This window comes from Alligator mississippiensis, chromosome 5 (genome assembly GCF_030867095.1).
Source record: "Alligator mississippiensis isolate rAllMis1 chromosome 5, rAllMis1, whole genome shotgun sequence".
Taxonomy (NCBI): Eukaryota; Metazoa; Chordata; order Crocodylia; family Alligatoridae; genus Alligator; species Alligator mississippiensis.
The window spans coordinates 3716852-3732883 of NC_081828.1; the positions used below are offsets into that span (position 1 = coordinate 3716852).

The 16032-nt window shown below is 48.7% G+C and overlaps 1 protein-coding gene across 5 annotated transcripts in view; it reads right to left on the minus strand.

The window, feature by feature from the left end:
- LOC132250712 (fatty-acid amide hydrolase 1-like) overlaps positions 1–16032 on the minus strand; it is a 29586-nt gene continuing 13554 nt past the window's right edge. For 3 of the 5 annotated variants that reach the window (XM_059727791.1, XM_059727790.1, XM_059727793.1), the window contains 10 exons: positions 15561–15685; positions 14476–14601; positions 11894–11991; positions 8900–8999; positions 6680–6720; positions 4770–4809; positions 3536–3607; positions 1805–1913; positions 435–580; positions 1–337 (listed from right to left, as the gene is read on the minus strand). In XM_059727791.1, the coding sequence (XP_059583774.1) occupies positions 209–337; positions 435–580; positions 1805–1913; positions 3536–3607; positions 4770–4809; positions 6680–6720; positions 8900–8999; positions 11894–11991; positions 14476–14601; positions 15561–15685 (986 nt within the window). In that variant the 3' untranslated portion in view covers positions 1–208. Of the gene's footprint in view, positions 338–434; positions 581–1804; positions 1914–3473; positions 3608–4769; positions 4810–6679; positions 6721–8899; positions 9000–11893; positions 11992–14475; positions 14602–15560; positions 15686–16032 lie in introns of those variants that run through there. The other 2 variants (XM_059727792.1, XR_009462299.1) reach the window with 2 other exon arrangements.

A 16032-nucleotide genomic window follows, 5' to 3' on the forward strand; every position in this document is an offset into this window, starting at 1 on the left:
CAAGTGTGTATTAGTATATTAGCAGAGCGCGTGTCCCTGGAGAGCACCCAGGGAACAGAGCAGATAGACAAACGCTACCTCACCAACCAAAAGCAATCCTTGAGTTATTTAACCAGACAGACATTGTGCCCCTACGGGTTGAAACAGATGGATGCACTGAGGAGGAGGGTGGCCTTCTTCATCCTGTGCGCTGCGGTGTGCACGTTGTTCACAGATGCTTTTGCTTTTGTTGGGTCAGTCTCTCCACCTCCTTCATGAACCGAAGGCAGAGCTCCTCTTCCCATGGCAAAGCCACACACTGAACTGCCAAGGGCAGCCCCACAGCTCCACAAGTAGCCTGTTCATGGAAACACAAAGAAGGAAACAGCTTGACATCCGAAGTCAAGGCAAGGCGGATGGCAACACAAGCATCCTAAGGCCAGGCAGCTACAAACCTTCACAAGCAGCTTGTCATACCAGTCGTGATGGTATCCCTTGTAGCTCTTCAGTGCTTCCTCATCCTCTTCAGTCACTGTAGTGACGGGCACGACCCCGGCAGGGAAGTCCAAGAAGTTATGCAGAACAGTATAGCTCACAAGCACTGTAAAACAGAACGTGTTCAGGTCCTGATCATTACCTCTGCTGGAGAAATGACGCATTCCCCACTGGAAAATCATTCCTTTGGGGGAGGGAGCAATGACGGAGATATTGTAGGAGCACAACTGGAGCATGGCAGGAGCTCTAGATGGTAAAGGGTCCCTCGACCTCCATCTTCTCTTGTGGAATTCGCTACCTCCAAGGATAACACCTTCCCAGGACCCAACATGCATCTTCCCTCCCCTCCCAAACCAGCTGCTATAAATTGGAATGCGCATTACATGTGAGAAATGCGGTAAGTGCAGTATCTGCCACTTACAAGGCAAAAGGGAAAGTACAGTTTACAGGGAGAAGAATGATAAGCAGACTCAGTTCATTAGCTGCTATGACTCAGGCTAAAAGCAGAGGTTGGATTTCCCCCAGGCCTTTTATTCCGGGATCCTACAGATGTACAAACTCATTGTCCCACTTTAAGCACCTGGGAAGAAGCACAATAGCCCTTTCCCCCCAGGATAGTCTGTGCTAATCCAAGTCAGTTGCCATTCAAGTTGTGTGTGTAAATCGCCTGGTTTGATGCAGGTCAAAGGCCAGGATGATCAGATCTGGGATAAACCCAAGGTCTGTTTTTAGCTTTATTTATTGGCTACAAGGAAATAGCTTGTCTTTCTTCTTTCATCCTTTCAAAACCGGGGTGTGTATCTTATTCTAAAGGCATGTTGTATGGCAGAAAATACGGTTCTTCTCTCAGCTACACTACTCTGTCCAAGTCCTAGGTTATGAGGATGGGGTATGGTATCTGTCCCCAAACCTATGCCATGCACAGAACATTTTGCCCAGCATCAACAGTATTAAAGTACCACATCAAGCTGGAGAGGGTGAGCTATCACCAAAGCATCATGGGTAAAATTGTCAAAAGTGCCTAAGTGACATAGGAGCCCCCATTCCCATATTGGTTTAAGGACCTAATTTTAGAAGGTATTTTGGTGCCTCCCTGCTGCTAAGTGGGAAACAGTCCTGGATAGATCCCAGCTAAGTGGAGAGATGGGCTTAGGAAGTGTGGGGAGATAGGAGTGGAGATGAAGCTGAAAAGTGCTCTTCTATTATCTCCAGTGAACTGAAAGGCCATCCACCCACAGGAAGCCTTAGAGCTCCTTGATCCACCCAAAGAGTCAGGACTGGACATGAGCCTCAAGCGCACCGGCACATTTCCTGCTCCATGAATTTATACCTGGGATTTTTGAAGGATATCCAGCCTTAAAAGCAGGGCCAAACATGGGACACAGCATCACATCCAGATCCAGCTTCCTCCAGTCAGCCATGAATTCTCTCTTATACCCCTAAGAGCCAAACATACAATCATAGAAACCGAGGGTGGGAAGGGAGCTCAGGAGGTCACATCTAGTCCAACCCCCTGCTCCAAGCAGGACCAGCCCCAGCTTGCTCATACCTGGAGTTGAGCTTCACTAGGATCAGAAAGATTGCTACCCAAAGAGTGCCCTTAAAATAACACCCCTTAGGTCAGATCAAAACCTGACTCAAGAAGATGGCACGGTTCTTCTCAGACATTTCCCTATGAATTCAGATTGGAAGGGAAGGCAATGGCTTTCTTGCCATGCCTAAATGCTTAACACAATGAAGCCCAAAAGTAACCAAGTCCTTTAGGCAAAATTGTAATGCAAGAAAAAAAGTGTGATCCATCAATTTTGTTCTTCACCTGTTTGTGAAGAATCCCTCTTCCATTTAAAGGGCCCTTAGGGAACCTCACCCACCCAATTCAGTTTCCAGAAAGTAGTTTCAGCCCTACCAAAACCTATTAGCTAAACCAATATGCTGCACTCTTATAGATTCATAGATGTTAGGGTCGGAAGGGACCTCAATAGATCATCAAGTCCGACCCCCTGCATAAAGCAGGAAAGAGTGCTGGGTCTAGATAACCCCAGCTAGATACTCATCTAACCTCCTCTTGAAGACCCCCAGGGGAGAGCACCACCTCCCTTGGGAGCCCGTTCCAGACCTTGGCCACTCGAACTGTGAAGAAGTTCTTCCTAATGTCCAGTCCAAATCTGCTCTCTGCTAGCTTGTGGCCATTGTTTCTTGTAACCCCCGGGGGCGCCTTGGTGAATAAATCCTCACCAATTCCCTTCTGTGCCCCCGTGATGAACTTATAAGCGGCCACAAGGTCGCCTCTCAACCTTCTCTTGAGGAGGCTGAAAAGGTCCAGTTTCTCTAGTCTCTCCTCGTAGGGCTTGGTCTGCAGGACCTTGACCATACGAGTGGCCCTTCTCTGGACCCTCTCCAGGTTATCCGCATCCTTCTTGAAGTGCGGCGCCCAGAATTGCACGCAGTACTCCAACTGCGATCTGACCAGCGCCCGATAGAGGGGAAGTATCACCTCCCTGGACCTATTCGTCATGCATCTGCTGATGCACGATAAAGTGCCATTGGCTTTTCTGATGGCTTCGTCACACTGCCGGCTCATGTTCATCTTGGAGTCCACTAGGACTCCCAGATCCCTCTCCACCTCTGTGCCACCCAGCAGGTCATTCCCTAGGCTGTAGGTGTGCTGGACATTTTTCCTCCCTAGGTGCAGCACTTTGCATTTCTCCTTGTTGAACTGCATCCTGTTGTTTTCTGCCCACTTGTCCAGCCTATCCAGGTCTGCCTGCAGCTGTTCCCTGCCCTCCGGCGTGTCCACTTCTCCCCATAGCTTTGTGTCATCTGCAAACTTGGACAGAGTACATTTGACTCCCTCGTCCAAGTCGCTGATGAAGACATTAAAGAGTATCGGTCCAAGGACCGAGCCCTGCGGGACCCCACTGCCCACACCCTTCCAGGTCGGGACCAACCCATCCACCACGACTCTCTGGGTGCGACCCTCTAGCCAATTCGCCACCCACCGGACTGTGTAGTCATCCAAGTCACAGCCTCTTAACTTGTTCACCAGTATGGGGTGGGATACCGTATCGAAGGCCTTCCTGAAGTCTAAGTATACGACATCCACCCCTCCTCCTGTGTCCAGGCGTTTCGTAACCTGGTCATAGAAAGAGACTAGGTTGGTCAGGCACGATCTGCCCGCCACAAACCCATGCTGGTTTCCCCTCAGCATAATCTGCCCTGCCGGGCTCTCACAAATGTGAGCCTTGCTAATTTTTTCAAAGACTTTACCAAGGATGGAGGTGAGACTGACTGGCCTATTGTTGCCTGGGTCCTCCTTCCTCCCCTTCTTGAAAATGGGGACCACGTTAGCCCTTTTCCAGTCCTCCGGGACTTGGCCCGTGCGCCACGAGCGTTCGAATATTCCCGCCAGTGGCTCTGCAATGATGTCGGCCAGTGCCTTCAGCACCCTCGGATGGAGCTCATCCGGGCCTGCCGACTTAAAGGCATCCAGTTCTTCCAAATGACTCTGCACCACCTCAGGGTCTACGCATGGCAGTCTGGCGCTTTGCTGCTGCCTCTCTACAACCCCAGTGAGAGACTTGTCGTGCCCCTCACTTAGGAACACCGAGGCAAAGAACTCGTTGAGGATTTCAGCCTTGTCCCCCCCGTCCGTCACCAATTGTTTCTGCCCATTTAGCAGGGGTCCTATTCCTCCCTGGGCCTTCCTTTTACTCCCTATATATCTAAAAAACAATTTCTTGTTGTCTTTTATTTGGGTTGCCATCCTCAGCTCCATGGTAGCTTTGGCCCGTCTAACTGCCTCCCTACAAGCACGAGCAGAGGAGGTATATTCATCTTTAGTGATCTCACCCTGTTTCCACTTTTTATGTGCTCTCCTTTTGGCCCTTAGGCTGCCCTGGATTTCTCTGGTCAGCCAGGGAAGCCTCCTGGCCCCTTTCCCTTTTTTGCCTCGCTCGGGGATCATCTTGCTTTGTGCCCGAAGGATCGTTTCCTTTAGGCACAGCCACCCTTCTTGGGCTCCCATCCCATCAAAACTCCTACTCTGCAGTGCTTCCTTGACTAATCGCCTGAGTGCATTGAGATCAGCTTTCCTCAAGTCTAGCACTTTCACCCTAAAGTGACCACTTTCACCCACAGACCCACTCTGTCTATACTGCACCTTTGACTACCATGTATTTAGGACCTGCCCCCACCTGTCGGTAGCCTTCATACTGATTTCAGTTGTTGCTGCATAAGGCCCATATCAAGCCAAAGTTACCGAGAGACATCAATTGATATTCTGGCTGGTACATTACCTCAATCTCACTATGAAGTGCCCAGACTTCCTTCACAGACCTAAACATTCAAAAAGAAAAGCAAAAGAAGCCAAAATAGTTCATCCATTTTGCATTCTCATGCACACGCTCTCTCTCTCTCCCAAAGGGCAACCCCAGGAGACCCCCAGCAAGACGGGGTCAGATGACCCACAGTTGTCTGAAAGCTACCTTAGCTTTCCCACCTCCATCAGTGCACCCATCAGAGGCCATGGAGTCTTTCACCCATTGATCTTGTTGTTAAGTCCTGGAACCGGCTACCCAGGGAGGTTGGGAAATCTCCATCCTTGAATGTTTTTAAGAACAGGTTGGACAGACACTTTGCCAGCCCTGTTTTCCTGTGATTTTTATGATTTTAAGGAGATCAGAGGCTCCTTCATCAGGCCTGGTTCAAACACCAAATTCATGGCTGACTCCCGTAACATCTCTATTTACCCAGGCAGGAAGAGTGCTTGCTGTCCTTGAGAAACTAACTGTTTCTAGCAAAACTCTGAATATTGAGGAATTCCCACTCTGATGACTAAACTCAATAAGCGGAAGGGTAAGATGCAGTTACAAAGACAGGACCATGCACAGAATAGGTATTTCTTCTCCTGGGAAATGAGGGGGATGGACCCATTCAAATGCCTGAGACAGACAAGAAATGAGCTAGGAAATCAATTAACATGGGAAGGCAGGCGCCAGGGGACTCTCCCAGTTCTATAGAAGAGGATACTACAACCCCTCCAAAACCCTCTGGAAGATGCAGCAGATACAGAATGGGGTGATTTGCTTTAGGAGAGGGTTGGGTCCCCAGAAAAAAACCCATCTCTCCAGTGCTCCAGTCTGCACTGGCTTCCAATAGCTTTCTGGGTGTAATTCAAGGTGCTGGTCTTGACCTATAAGCCCTAAATGGCCTGGGTCCTATATCCCTAAGGAACTGTCTCCTCCCTTATGCACCATCATGATATCTAAGGTCAGCCTAGAGAGACCTCCCACAAATACCACAAATGAGCCAAGTTCACTTTGGGAGGTTATCCTCAGTAGCCCTACCTCCAACCTGGAACTTCCTTCCCCTTGAGTCTTGCCATAGCGCAAGTCTGGATATCTTTCACGAGTGCTACAAGGCCTTCCTATTTGAGCAGGAATTTAGCAGGAGGGGTTCAGTGTTGGGATATTGCCCAGGGAATAGTTTTATTCCTTAATGTATAATCACTTATAATCACTTTTTCATTGCACACAGCACTACACCTTATTCGGGGAGGGCAGCAGAGACCCAAATCAACCACTAATCCACTGAGAAGAGTATTTCTTCACAAGACTAGGACTTGTTTGTCAAATCTCCTGTGGCGGCAAGCTTGGAAGTTTTGTTGGCATGGCTAGGAGTTGGGTTTCTTCTGAGGAACCAATTGAATGCGTCTACATGTGCAAGTAAGGTGCAAAAATAAACTCTGGTGCACACTGCGCCAGAGTTTAATGCTCCTGGGCGCTGCGTTTGAATGCGTGCTGGGGAGTGCAGCACGGTAAGCTGGGTTGGAACAGATCTGGCTCAACGTGCTGTGGCGGGGCTGGCTGGGCCACGAGGATGCTCCAGTCAGCCGGGTCAGCATCTACACATACATTACTTACAAGTACTATCCTACGGCAGAGTTTGTTAGTTTACTGTGGCCTAAGAAGGCCGCACGTGAAGACGCTGAAACATTTACTGCAGCGTTAACTAGTCAGCTCTGCAGTAAATGTCTCATGCAGACACACCCACTTAGTAGCAGCTTCCCTTGGTGTGTGCTGTTTTGATTATTATTTTAAGCAACAAAAGGCTGATTTACATATATAATGTTATGGTGTTAATTGTTAAACCCCAAATGTCAAGCTGTGCCCTTATACATTTACTCAGCCCTCCAGGAGTTACTCACCTGGTCACCAGGTTTCCCAACATTTTTGATAACCGAGGTATCTAAGAAGAAGAAAAAAAGGAGGACATGAAACATGAACATTTGTATGTTTAATTCATTTATTGAACATCTCAGATGAATCTGGCTAAACCAAATATGAATTATGGATGGGGCAGGTTGCCTACTGGTGTGAGCAGGGGATGGGAGTCAGGACTCCTGGGTTCTGTTGTCAGCCTAGGGAGACAATGTCATTTCCAGCTTGTTGGAAGGGTTAGGATCCCTTGATTTCTTTTCTGGTTATGTTACCTTGGAAAGAACACCCCTACTCCATTGCTCTCACTGATTGTCTGCCAGGTCCATTTGAACCGGATGTTCTTTGGGACAGTGACTTTCAGAGTCCTGTGTCCAGTTTTGGGTCCCCCACTACAGAAAGGATGTGGACACACTGGAGAGAGTGCAGCAAAGGGAATCGAAAAGGTTAGGGGGCTGGGACACACGACTTGTGAGGAGAGGCTGAGGGAACTGGGCTAGTCTGCAGAAGAGAAGACGGAGGGGGATTGACTAGCAGCCTTCACCTCCCTGCAGGGGGGCTGCAAAGAGGCTGGAGCTGGACTGCTCTCAGTGGGGGCAGATGGCAGGACAGGGAGCAATGGGCTCAAGCTGCAGCAAGGGAAGTTGAGGTTGGCTATTGGGAAAAAAAACTCTCTGACTAGGAGGGTGGTGAAGCACTGGAACAGGTTACCCAGAGAGGTGGTGGAGTGTGTATCCTTGGAGGTTTTAAACAAAGCCAGCTCAACAAAAGCTTGACTGGAATGATCTAGTTGGGGCTGGTCCTGCTTGGTCCATGTTGGAGCAGGGGGTTGGACTAGATGTGACCTCCTGAGCTCCCTTCCCACCCTCACTTTCTATGATTCTATTCTTTTTTATGAAGTGTCTTTACAGAACTACCAGGCTGGGGTCTAGATGTGTTACAGCAACACACCCAGCCTACAAGGGGCTGTGACTATGGCGAAACTTTAGCAAAGATGGGCCGAGTGCTGCTCGAAACCTCAAATGGCATGAATTTAATTTGGTGTCATTGCAAATACAACAAATAAGATTAAAAGGACATTCCTCCCTTGTCCTCCCCAAGTTGTTGAACTGATTTCTTTCCAGGCATGTGATTAACCATGCACTGGGAGAAATATGGCCTTGCATATTCAGCCAACTCTGTTGAGGGACAAAAAACACTCGCCCACAAAGTTATTGGTATTTGTTCCCACCCCTCCGTCAGCCCATTTCTACATTATTCTACCTACTTCAGAGACAAGTGTTTCCTGTAGCACTAGGTATGGGTTGTGTTTAAGTAGAAGAAAGTGCCTTACTCCCCCTATTTGAGAGAGGTGAACCCATTTTTCTACTCAAAGTAGACTAGAGGTGGCCATGACTCTTTGTGTATCTCATGCAGACACAAGGTGAGTCCTAAGTTCTCCTAGAGACTGACAGACAAAAATCCCTGGCATTGGCTTAGTGGAATGACTTCCTTTCTCACCTGATGGAAAAAAAACTCAGCTGGAAATCAATCAAGCTCAAAAGTGAACCAACCATGTATGGAATATAGTTACTATTCCCTTGCCTGTGAAAGGCAATCAAAAAATTAGCTTTTCCTTTTGTCTTTTAACTCTGTTCTTCCCTTTGTATGATATTCATCTCAGGAGCTCTTTGAATGAGAGCCGAGTCAGAGAGGACACACGCAGCACAGACAGAAGTTACAGAAGACATTACACTTTGAAACGCCTTATTGTGATACCTCATCCAGGGAGGGGTCAGATTTTCACCCAGCGCACCATTTTTGAAGCTGCCTGTAGCTGTGCGCTTGTGTTTGGTCACAGTAATAAATTGTTTTCTGCGGCCAGATTGGGTGAACATTGTCACTTCTGTCTATGCCCAATAGAGCACTTCTTCTGGTTGACAATCACTGCCTGATAGTGATGGTGCTGAATTTATGCCAGCAGTAAGATGCCTTTGAGCTGTAAAAAAAGAGGATGTCTATGCAGTGCAATACTGTGCCACATGAAGCGGTAGGTGAGAATCAGGGGATATCTGCCCAGATGGAGCGCAGTGCTAACATGGCTATCCTGCTCCAAAAGCCCAAGCTAGCCCACGGCATCCAGCCAGGAAGACAGCCCCTGAGTCATCCTCTCAGTACTCAGGTTAGTCACCAGCCAGCTAAGAAGTCAATGCAGGTTAAACACATCTTACTATTGGTCCGGTGATCCAGGATATGAGTTTTTTAAACCAATCAGGCATCTTGGTCATCAGGAGAAACTGTCTGGCATAAGGTTCCTTCAACTCCCCTTTGCTGAAAGAGAACAGTGCACTTGTTGAAGCAGGCAGTAGCTACCACCTCAGCTCTTTCACTAGCTGCCTCTTGGAAGGGTATAGTAAAGGATCACGTTTCTCAGCTGAGCTCTCTAGGTGTCTCAAGGTCACTGGGCTACCTGAGTCTAGCAGCCCGCTGGGCAGGATGGCCCACCTAAGTCAAGGGCACACAGGATAGGGATATCCAGCATCACATCTGTCTGACTTCAAATCCTCTGCCCAAATAACTGAGTGCCCACTGACAGCTGTATCAGTGGTATTTCGCCCCTCTGCTGCCAGGGTGGGACATTTCATCTGCTTTATCACTGAGCCTCTTCTCCAGCCTCTTAACACCAGGACGTTCTCCCTTGGAAAGCAGTAGCTCCAGATACTCAAACCTATTTGGTTCCAACAGGAATTTGTGCCTGGATACGTAACATCCCTGAACCAATCAACTGAGCCACGGTCCAACTCAAATTAACCTGCTGGTGTTCTGGGCTAGGGACAGGCATTACACACAGACTGGTTGAAGTGATCAGAGACTGGTTTAAACCTGCAACAGAACATAAGTTCAGTGTTGTGGTTTTATTAGCCCACCTGCAGGTTTGCAGCCCTGTCAGAGATTGGGAGACTGAAAAGCTTTGTATCATCAACAGATGCATGCACTGCACACCCCACCTTTGCCTCAGAGTGCAGCCAGTGCGGGAAAAGCCTGAGATGGTGCAGGCCACGGTGGGGGTTTACACCTCTCCCTAACCAGAGGTCCTGTCAGGGCCTGGCCATGTGCCTCCCCACCCCCCAGCTCAGCACTAGGGAAGGGAAGGGAGGGCTACTCTAGCACCCCGCAACTTCTAGTCTGAGCCACTGCAAGCATGTGCCTGCATTTCTTCAGTCCACAGGGGATGTCTGTATGTTATAAGCTGGTTCAGCCTAGACAGGTTAGACTAACCTGAAAAGATTCATAGATTCATAGATGTTAGGGTCGGAAGGGACCTCAATAGATCATCGAGTCCGACCCCCTGCATAAGCAGGAAAGAGTGCTGGGTCTAGATGATCCCAGCTAGATACTCATCTAACCTCCTCTTGAAGACCCCCAGGGTAGGGGAAAGCACCACCTCCCTTGGGAGCCCGTTCCAGACCTTGGCCACTCGAACTGTGAAGAAGTTCTTCCTAATGTCCAATCTAAATCTGCTCTCTGCTAGCTTGTGGCCATTGTTTCTTGCAACCCCCGGGGGTGCCTTGGTGAATAAATCCTCACCAATTCCCTTCTGTGCCCCCGTGATGAACTTATAGGCAGCCACAAGGTCACCTCTCAACCTTCTCTTGAGGAGGCTGAAAAGGTCCAGTTTCTCTAGTCTCTCGTCATAGGGCTTGGTCTGCAGGCCCTTGACCATACGAGTGGCCCTTCTCTGGACCCTCTCCAGGTTATCCGCATCCTTCTTGAAGTGCGGCGCCCAGAATTGCACGCAGTACTCCAACTGAGGTCTGACCAGCGCCCGATAGAGGGGAAGTATCACCTCCTTGGACCTATTCGTCATGCATCTGCTGATGCACGATAAAGTGCCATTGGCTTTTCTGATGGCTTCGTCACACTGCCGACTCATGTTCATCTTGGAGTCCACTAGGACTCCAAGATCCCTTTCCACCTCTGTGCCACCCAGCAGGTCATTCCCTAGGCTGTAGGTGTGCTGGACATTTTTCCTCCCTAGGTGCAGCACTTTGCATTTCTCCTTGTTGAACTGCATCCTGTTGTTTTCTGCCCACTTGTCCAACCTGTCCAGGTCTGCTTGCAGCTGTTCCCTGCCCTCCATCGTGTCCACTTCTCCCCATAGCTTTGTGTCATCTGCAAACCTGGACAGAGTACACTTCACTCCCTCGTCCAAGTCACTGATGAAGACATTAAAGAGTATCGGTCCAAGGACCAAGCCCTGCGGGACCCCACTGCCCACACCCTTCCAGGTTGAGACCGACCCATCCACCACGACTCTTTGGGTGCAACCCTCTAGCCAATTCGCCACCCACCGGACTGTGTAGTCATCCACATCACAGCCTCTTAGCTTGTTCACCAGTATGGGGTGGGATACCGTATCGAAGGCCTTCCTGAAGTTTAAGTATACAACATCCACCCCCTCTCCTGTGTCCAGGCATTTCGTAACCTGGTCATAAAAAGAGACTAGATTGGTCAGGCACGATCTGCCCGCCACAAACCCGTGCTGGTTTCCCCTCAGCATAATTTGCCCTGCCGGGCTCTCACAAATGTGAGCCTTGATAATTTTTTCAAAGACTTTACCAAGGATGGAGGTGAGACTGACTGGCCTATAGTTGCCTGGGTCCTCCTTCCTCCCCTTCTTGAAAATGGGGACCACGTTAGCCCTTTTCCAGTCCTCCGGGACTTGGCCCGTGTGCCACGAGCGTTCGAATATTTCCGCCAGTGGCTCTGCAATGATTGAATCAATTCAGGCTCAGGCTTTTTGAATGTCTGTCCCTAGCCCTGGAGGTGCTCATTTTTGGTGGTTGCCAGCCACCATCACCACTTTCTTGGAGCTGCTCACAACCCCATGAGCTGATCCTTCCCTCACAAACAGGAAACAGAGGCAAAAAGAAATTCATTGCCTTGCCTAGTGGGGCTAGCACTTGCCTAATGGTGCTAGCACTCCACTCAGGTTCACCACATACCAATCCAGCACTTGAATTCATGGGCTGCCCCTTCCCTGCCCCTCCCAACTTTGTCATTTGGCCTTGACCCACAGAATGTCCTTTATCCCTGTTTATATTGAACTAAACATAGGAAAAATATTGCCTACTCACATCTTATATGCCTGAGCACTCACTTAGAGATAGATGTGTGCATGTGCACACACACAAACACACACACTTGCTGAAGGTTGTACTTACAAGTTGTCCACATATGTGGAACTTCCATCTGCAAACAATCCCATTAGGCAAACATTAAAGAAAAAGTCCTCTGAGAAGTGGGGTTTGAAAGGCACCAGCTAAAAAAGCAAACAAGGGGAAAGGCAGTGAGTCTAGAGATAAGAGCACCATGAGCCGCACAGAACAGAGACAAACAAATGCAAATGATCAAAGGCTCATGTCTCTTGCTATTAGTCCAGCTGGCTGCTGCAGCCTGGGATGGTATCAGGGTTTGAAAGTGTGAAAGGCTGGCAGATACTGCTTGGGTGGGCCAGTGAGTTTTTTACTTAAAATGTAGACTTTTGACGGAAGTTAACTAAGCACTTCTAGGTTTGAATGGCTTGTTTACACCCAGCATTTGAAAAACAGGGATAGGAACCATTTCCAAAGCTAATTACTCAGCACTGCACAGTTGTCAGCTTGAGTCCACAGACATTTTAGATCTGGATACAGTGGTATTGATTTCCACCAGAGAGCCTAGGCCATCATAAAAACAGGTGTACAGGCATCAAGTGATCCATGCACCCTGTGCTGTTGTTAGAAAGCACATTGGAAGCAAGACCGGGAACAAGAGTTCTGATGTCATACGTGAGTATTTTCGTATGCAATCTCCCACACATTGGGGAAATGAGCAGGGTTTGAAAGAAATTCCTCTAAAGTCACAAGGGGTTTGCTGGGAAAGAGGATCTGTTCAGCAGTTCAAGTTTGTTTTTTGGGGTTTTATTGTTTCCTCTGGAATTCTGTCACTGTAATACAACCTTCTCCGTGGGGAAATTAAAAGAAAAAAATATTTAGCACATACTATTCTTTTAAACTCAACTCTTCCAAACGAGTTGAGTTTACATGACTCGTGAGGAGAGGCCAAGGGCCAAGGGCTTATTTAGTCTGTAGGAGAGAAGACTGCAGGGGATTGAATAGCAGCCTTCAGCTCCCTGCAGGGGGGCTGCAAAGCGGATGGAGCTGGACTGTTCACAGTGGGGGCAGATGACAGGACAAGGAGCAATGGGCTCAAGCTGCAGCAAGGGAAGTTGAGGTTGGATATTAGGGAAAACTGTCTCATGAGGAGGGTAGTAAAACACTGAAACAGGCTGCCCAGAGAGGTGGGGGAGTCTCCATCCGTGGAGGTTTTCAACACCCGGGTAGACAAAGCCTCGTCTGGGATGATCTAGTTGGGGCTGGTCCTGCTTGGAGCAGGGGGTTGTCACTAGATGTGACGTCCTGAGCTCCCTTCCAGCCCTCATTGTCTATGATTCTGTGAAAAGGCACTAGAGGATTTTAAGAAAGTTCTGTTTTTCAGTGACCGCACACACCCCCACAAGGATCTTGGAGTCATTATTGATGCCACGATGAACATGGGCCGACAGTGTGGGGATGCAATCAGGAAGGCCAACCGCACCTTGTCGTGCATCCACAGATGCATCTCGAGCAGGTCCAAGGAGGTGATCCTCCACCTCTATGCGGCACTGGTCAGGCCGCAGCTGGAGTACTGCGTCCAGCTCTGGGCGCCGCACTTCAGGAGGGATGTGGACAGCATGGAGAGGGTCCAGAGGAGGCCACCCACATGATCAGGGGTCAGCAGGGCAGGCCCTACGAGGAGAGACTGAGGGACCTGAACCTGTTCAGCCTCCACAAGAGAAGGCTGAGAGGGGATCTAGTGGCCATTTACAAACTAGTCAGGGGGGACCAGCAGGCATTGGGGGAGTCCCTGTTCCCCCCAGCACTCCTGGGAGTGACTAGAAATACCGGTCACAAGCTGGCAGAGGGTAGATTCAGACTAGACATCAGGAGGCGCTACTTCACTGTCAGGGCGGCTAGGATCTGGAACCAACTTCCAAGGGAAGTGGTGCTGGCTCTTACCCTGGGGGTCTTTAAGAGGAGGTTAGACGAACACCTCCCTGGGGTCATTTAACCCCATTGCTCTTTCCTGCCCATGGCAGGGGTCGGACTTGATGATCTGCTCAGGTCCCTTCCGACCCTACCAACTGTGAAACAACTATGAAACTATGAAACACACCCCCACCCACGAGATGCACAAGTTAATAGACAAATCTGTTGATATAAAAGTGATAATTTCACTGAGGTACTTACAGAATGAACCTATGGGGTTTGTCCATGTTACAGCTTCCAGTCCAACTGCAACATTTTAAAGCATATGTGTTTGCTTTAGTATTAATAGCAGCAAAGCCTCATGGACTTCATCACAGGCTGACCTTGCAGTTATGTGCCATGGGTTGGCACGTATGAGTATGGTCTGACTCTGTTGTAAATTCAAGGGGTGTCCACATGGTTCAGTCACACCTCTATGCACCCTGTCAAGGAGGTTCTAAAAGCCTGCTTAAATGTAAATGGCAAGTTTCCCATGGATGCCAAGATGGCACACGAGACATTGAATGCTGAGCAGTAACACCTCGTTGCCTCCTTGTGCCATTCATCTTTGTCTTGTCTAAGACCAAAAAGTCTTTAGACCAAAAAGTCTTTTACAGCACCAAGCACCATAGGGGTCCTGTTGCATGACTGATGCTCATGTGCCCTCTCCCAGACAGTGCCATATTTCCAAGGATTACCGTATGGCCGGCGTCCTCTAGAAGCTTCTTGGTCTCCAGAACTGCACGTCTCATGGAAGGAGTGGCCAATGTTAAACTATCTGTATCGTAATACCCTATGCGGAGAGGCCTTGAACTGGCATACACCTGGGGTGGAAGAAAGGGAGTCATTTGTGGTGTCAGGAACCAAAGAAAGGCTTTCAAAACTGGCAGGAACAGTCATTTCTAATGTCTCAATACTGGGAATGTAATACACTTAGCAAAATCAACCCAATAGGTTCCCCTTGTTGCTTTGAAAAGCAGAGAATTCACAGCCAGGGGTGCATTGAGTATAAAAAGGAACTCAGAGCTTAAGGCAAAAGATTGGCAGAGCCTTATGGTCAAAGGCTCAAGCAACTAAGTCCTTCTCTGTGGGCATGTCTACATGTGCACTTACTGCACAGTAAATTCCTGTGCAATAAATGGTTTTTAGCCTGGCGTCTACAAATGTAGGTGTTACAGCACAGTAATGCTGTGTGTGCATTGACTTGGGAGTAAAGTTACTCCAAGTCAGTCCATACAAACAGGGTTACTGCACAGTAAGGCATCTACACGTGCCTTGCTGCTCAGTAAGTACTTGGGAGTAAATTTGCTACCTGCATAATGCAGGTAGCAAATTTACTCCTGAGTCAGTGTAAGTCACCATACTTACTGAGCAGTATGGGCATGCACATGCAGACGTGCACCTGTACTGCACAGTGATTTTCAGTTACTGTGCAGTAACCTAAGTTACTACACAGGAACGATGCACATGTAGACACACCCTGTGTGTCTCACTTTCGAAACTGGAAAAACAGGGAGGATAATACCACGTGATCTTGCATACAACACCCCCCTTTTTCCCAAGTGTAGCTGCTGGAAACTGGAGTGCGTGCTATGAGTGAGGAAATATGGTAATGGCAGTTTCTGTATACAAGGAAATACAGTATTACCCTCAGGGAGGTTGCAAAGCTTAGTTTGCTCCCATGTTATCATTCTGTACTCAAAGGTGTAGAATAATAGCTGCTCATCAGTGGTACACTCCTGGACCCCTTCTTCCCTCTACAGAGATCTTTTTGGGACTTTACCTCCTCCTTGAAGGGCATTGGAGGCACAGAAGAATCTAGGCGGAATAAGTCATCACACAGGAGTGCCCTCATGAACAGAGCCAGGCTGTCCACATCCCGTGCCATGGGCCCGATTGCTGGTATTGCTGAAATAAATCAAGAGACCATTTGTGCAGACAAGCATCAGGTCCCCATGAACCTCCAAAGGGAGAAAACTATGTGGGGGCTGTTGGGCAGAAGCACACCCATGGTCTATTCTATCCTATTTGCGACAGTGGCTAGTACCAGCTACTTCAGAACAGGCCGGCCACTCTGGGATAGCCCCCGTCCAGGGAATCATCTTTCTGATGCTCTTTATTCTGAGGTTTACTGGTGCCCTGAAGCATGAGGATTTCTTTTCCTTCTTCCCTCAGTCCTTGCAGCGACTCTGGATGTTTTCATCATACAAAGTAGTGTAGGAGAAACCCAAGAGCTCTGCATTATTTTCCCATTT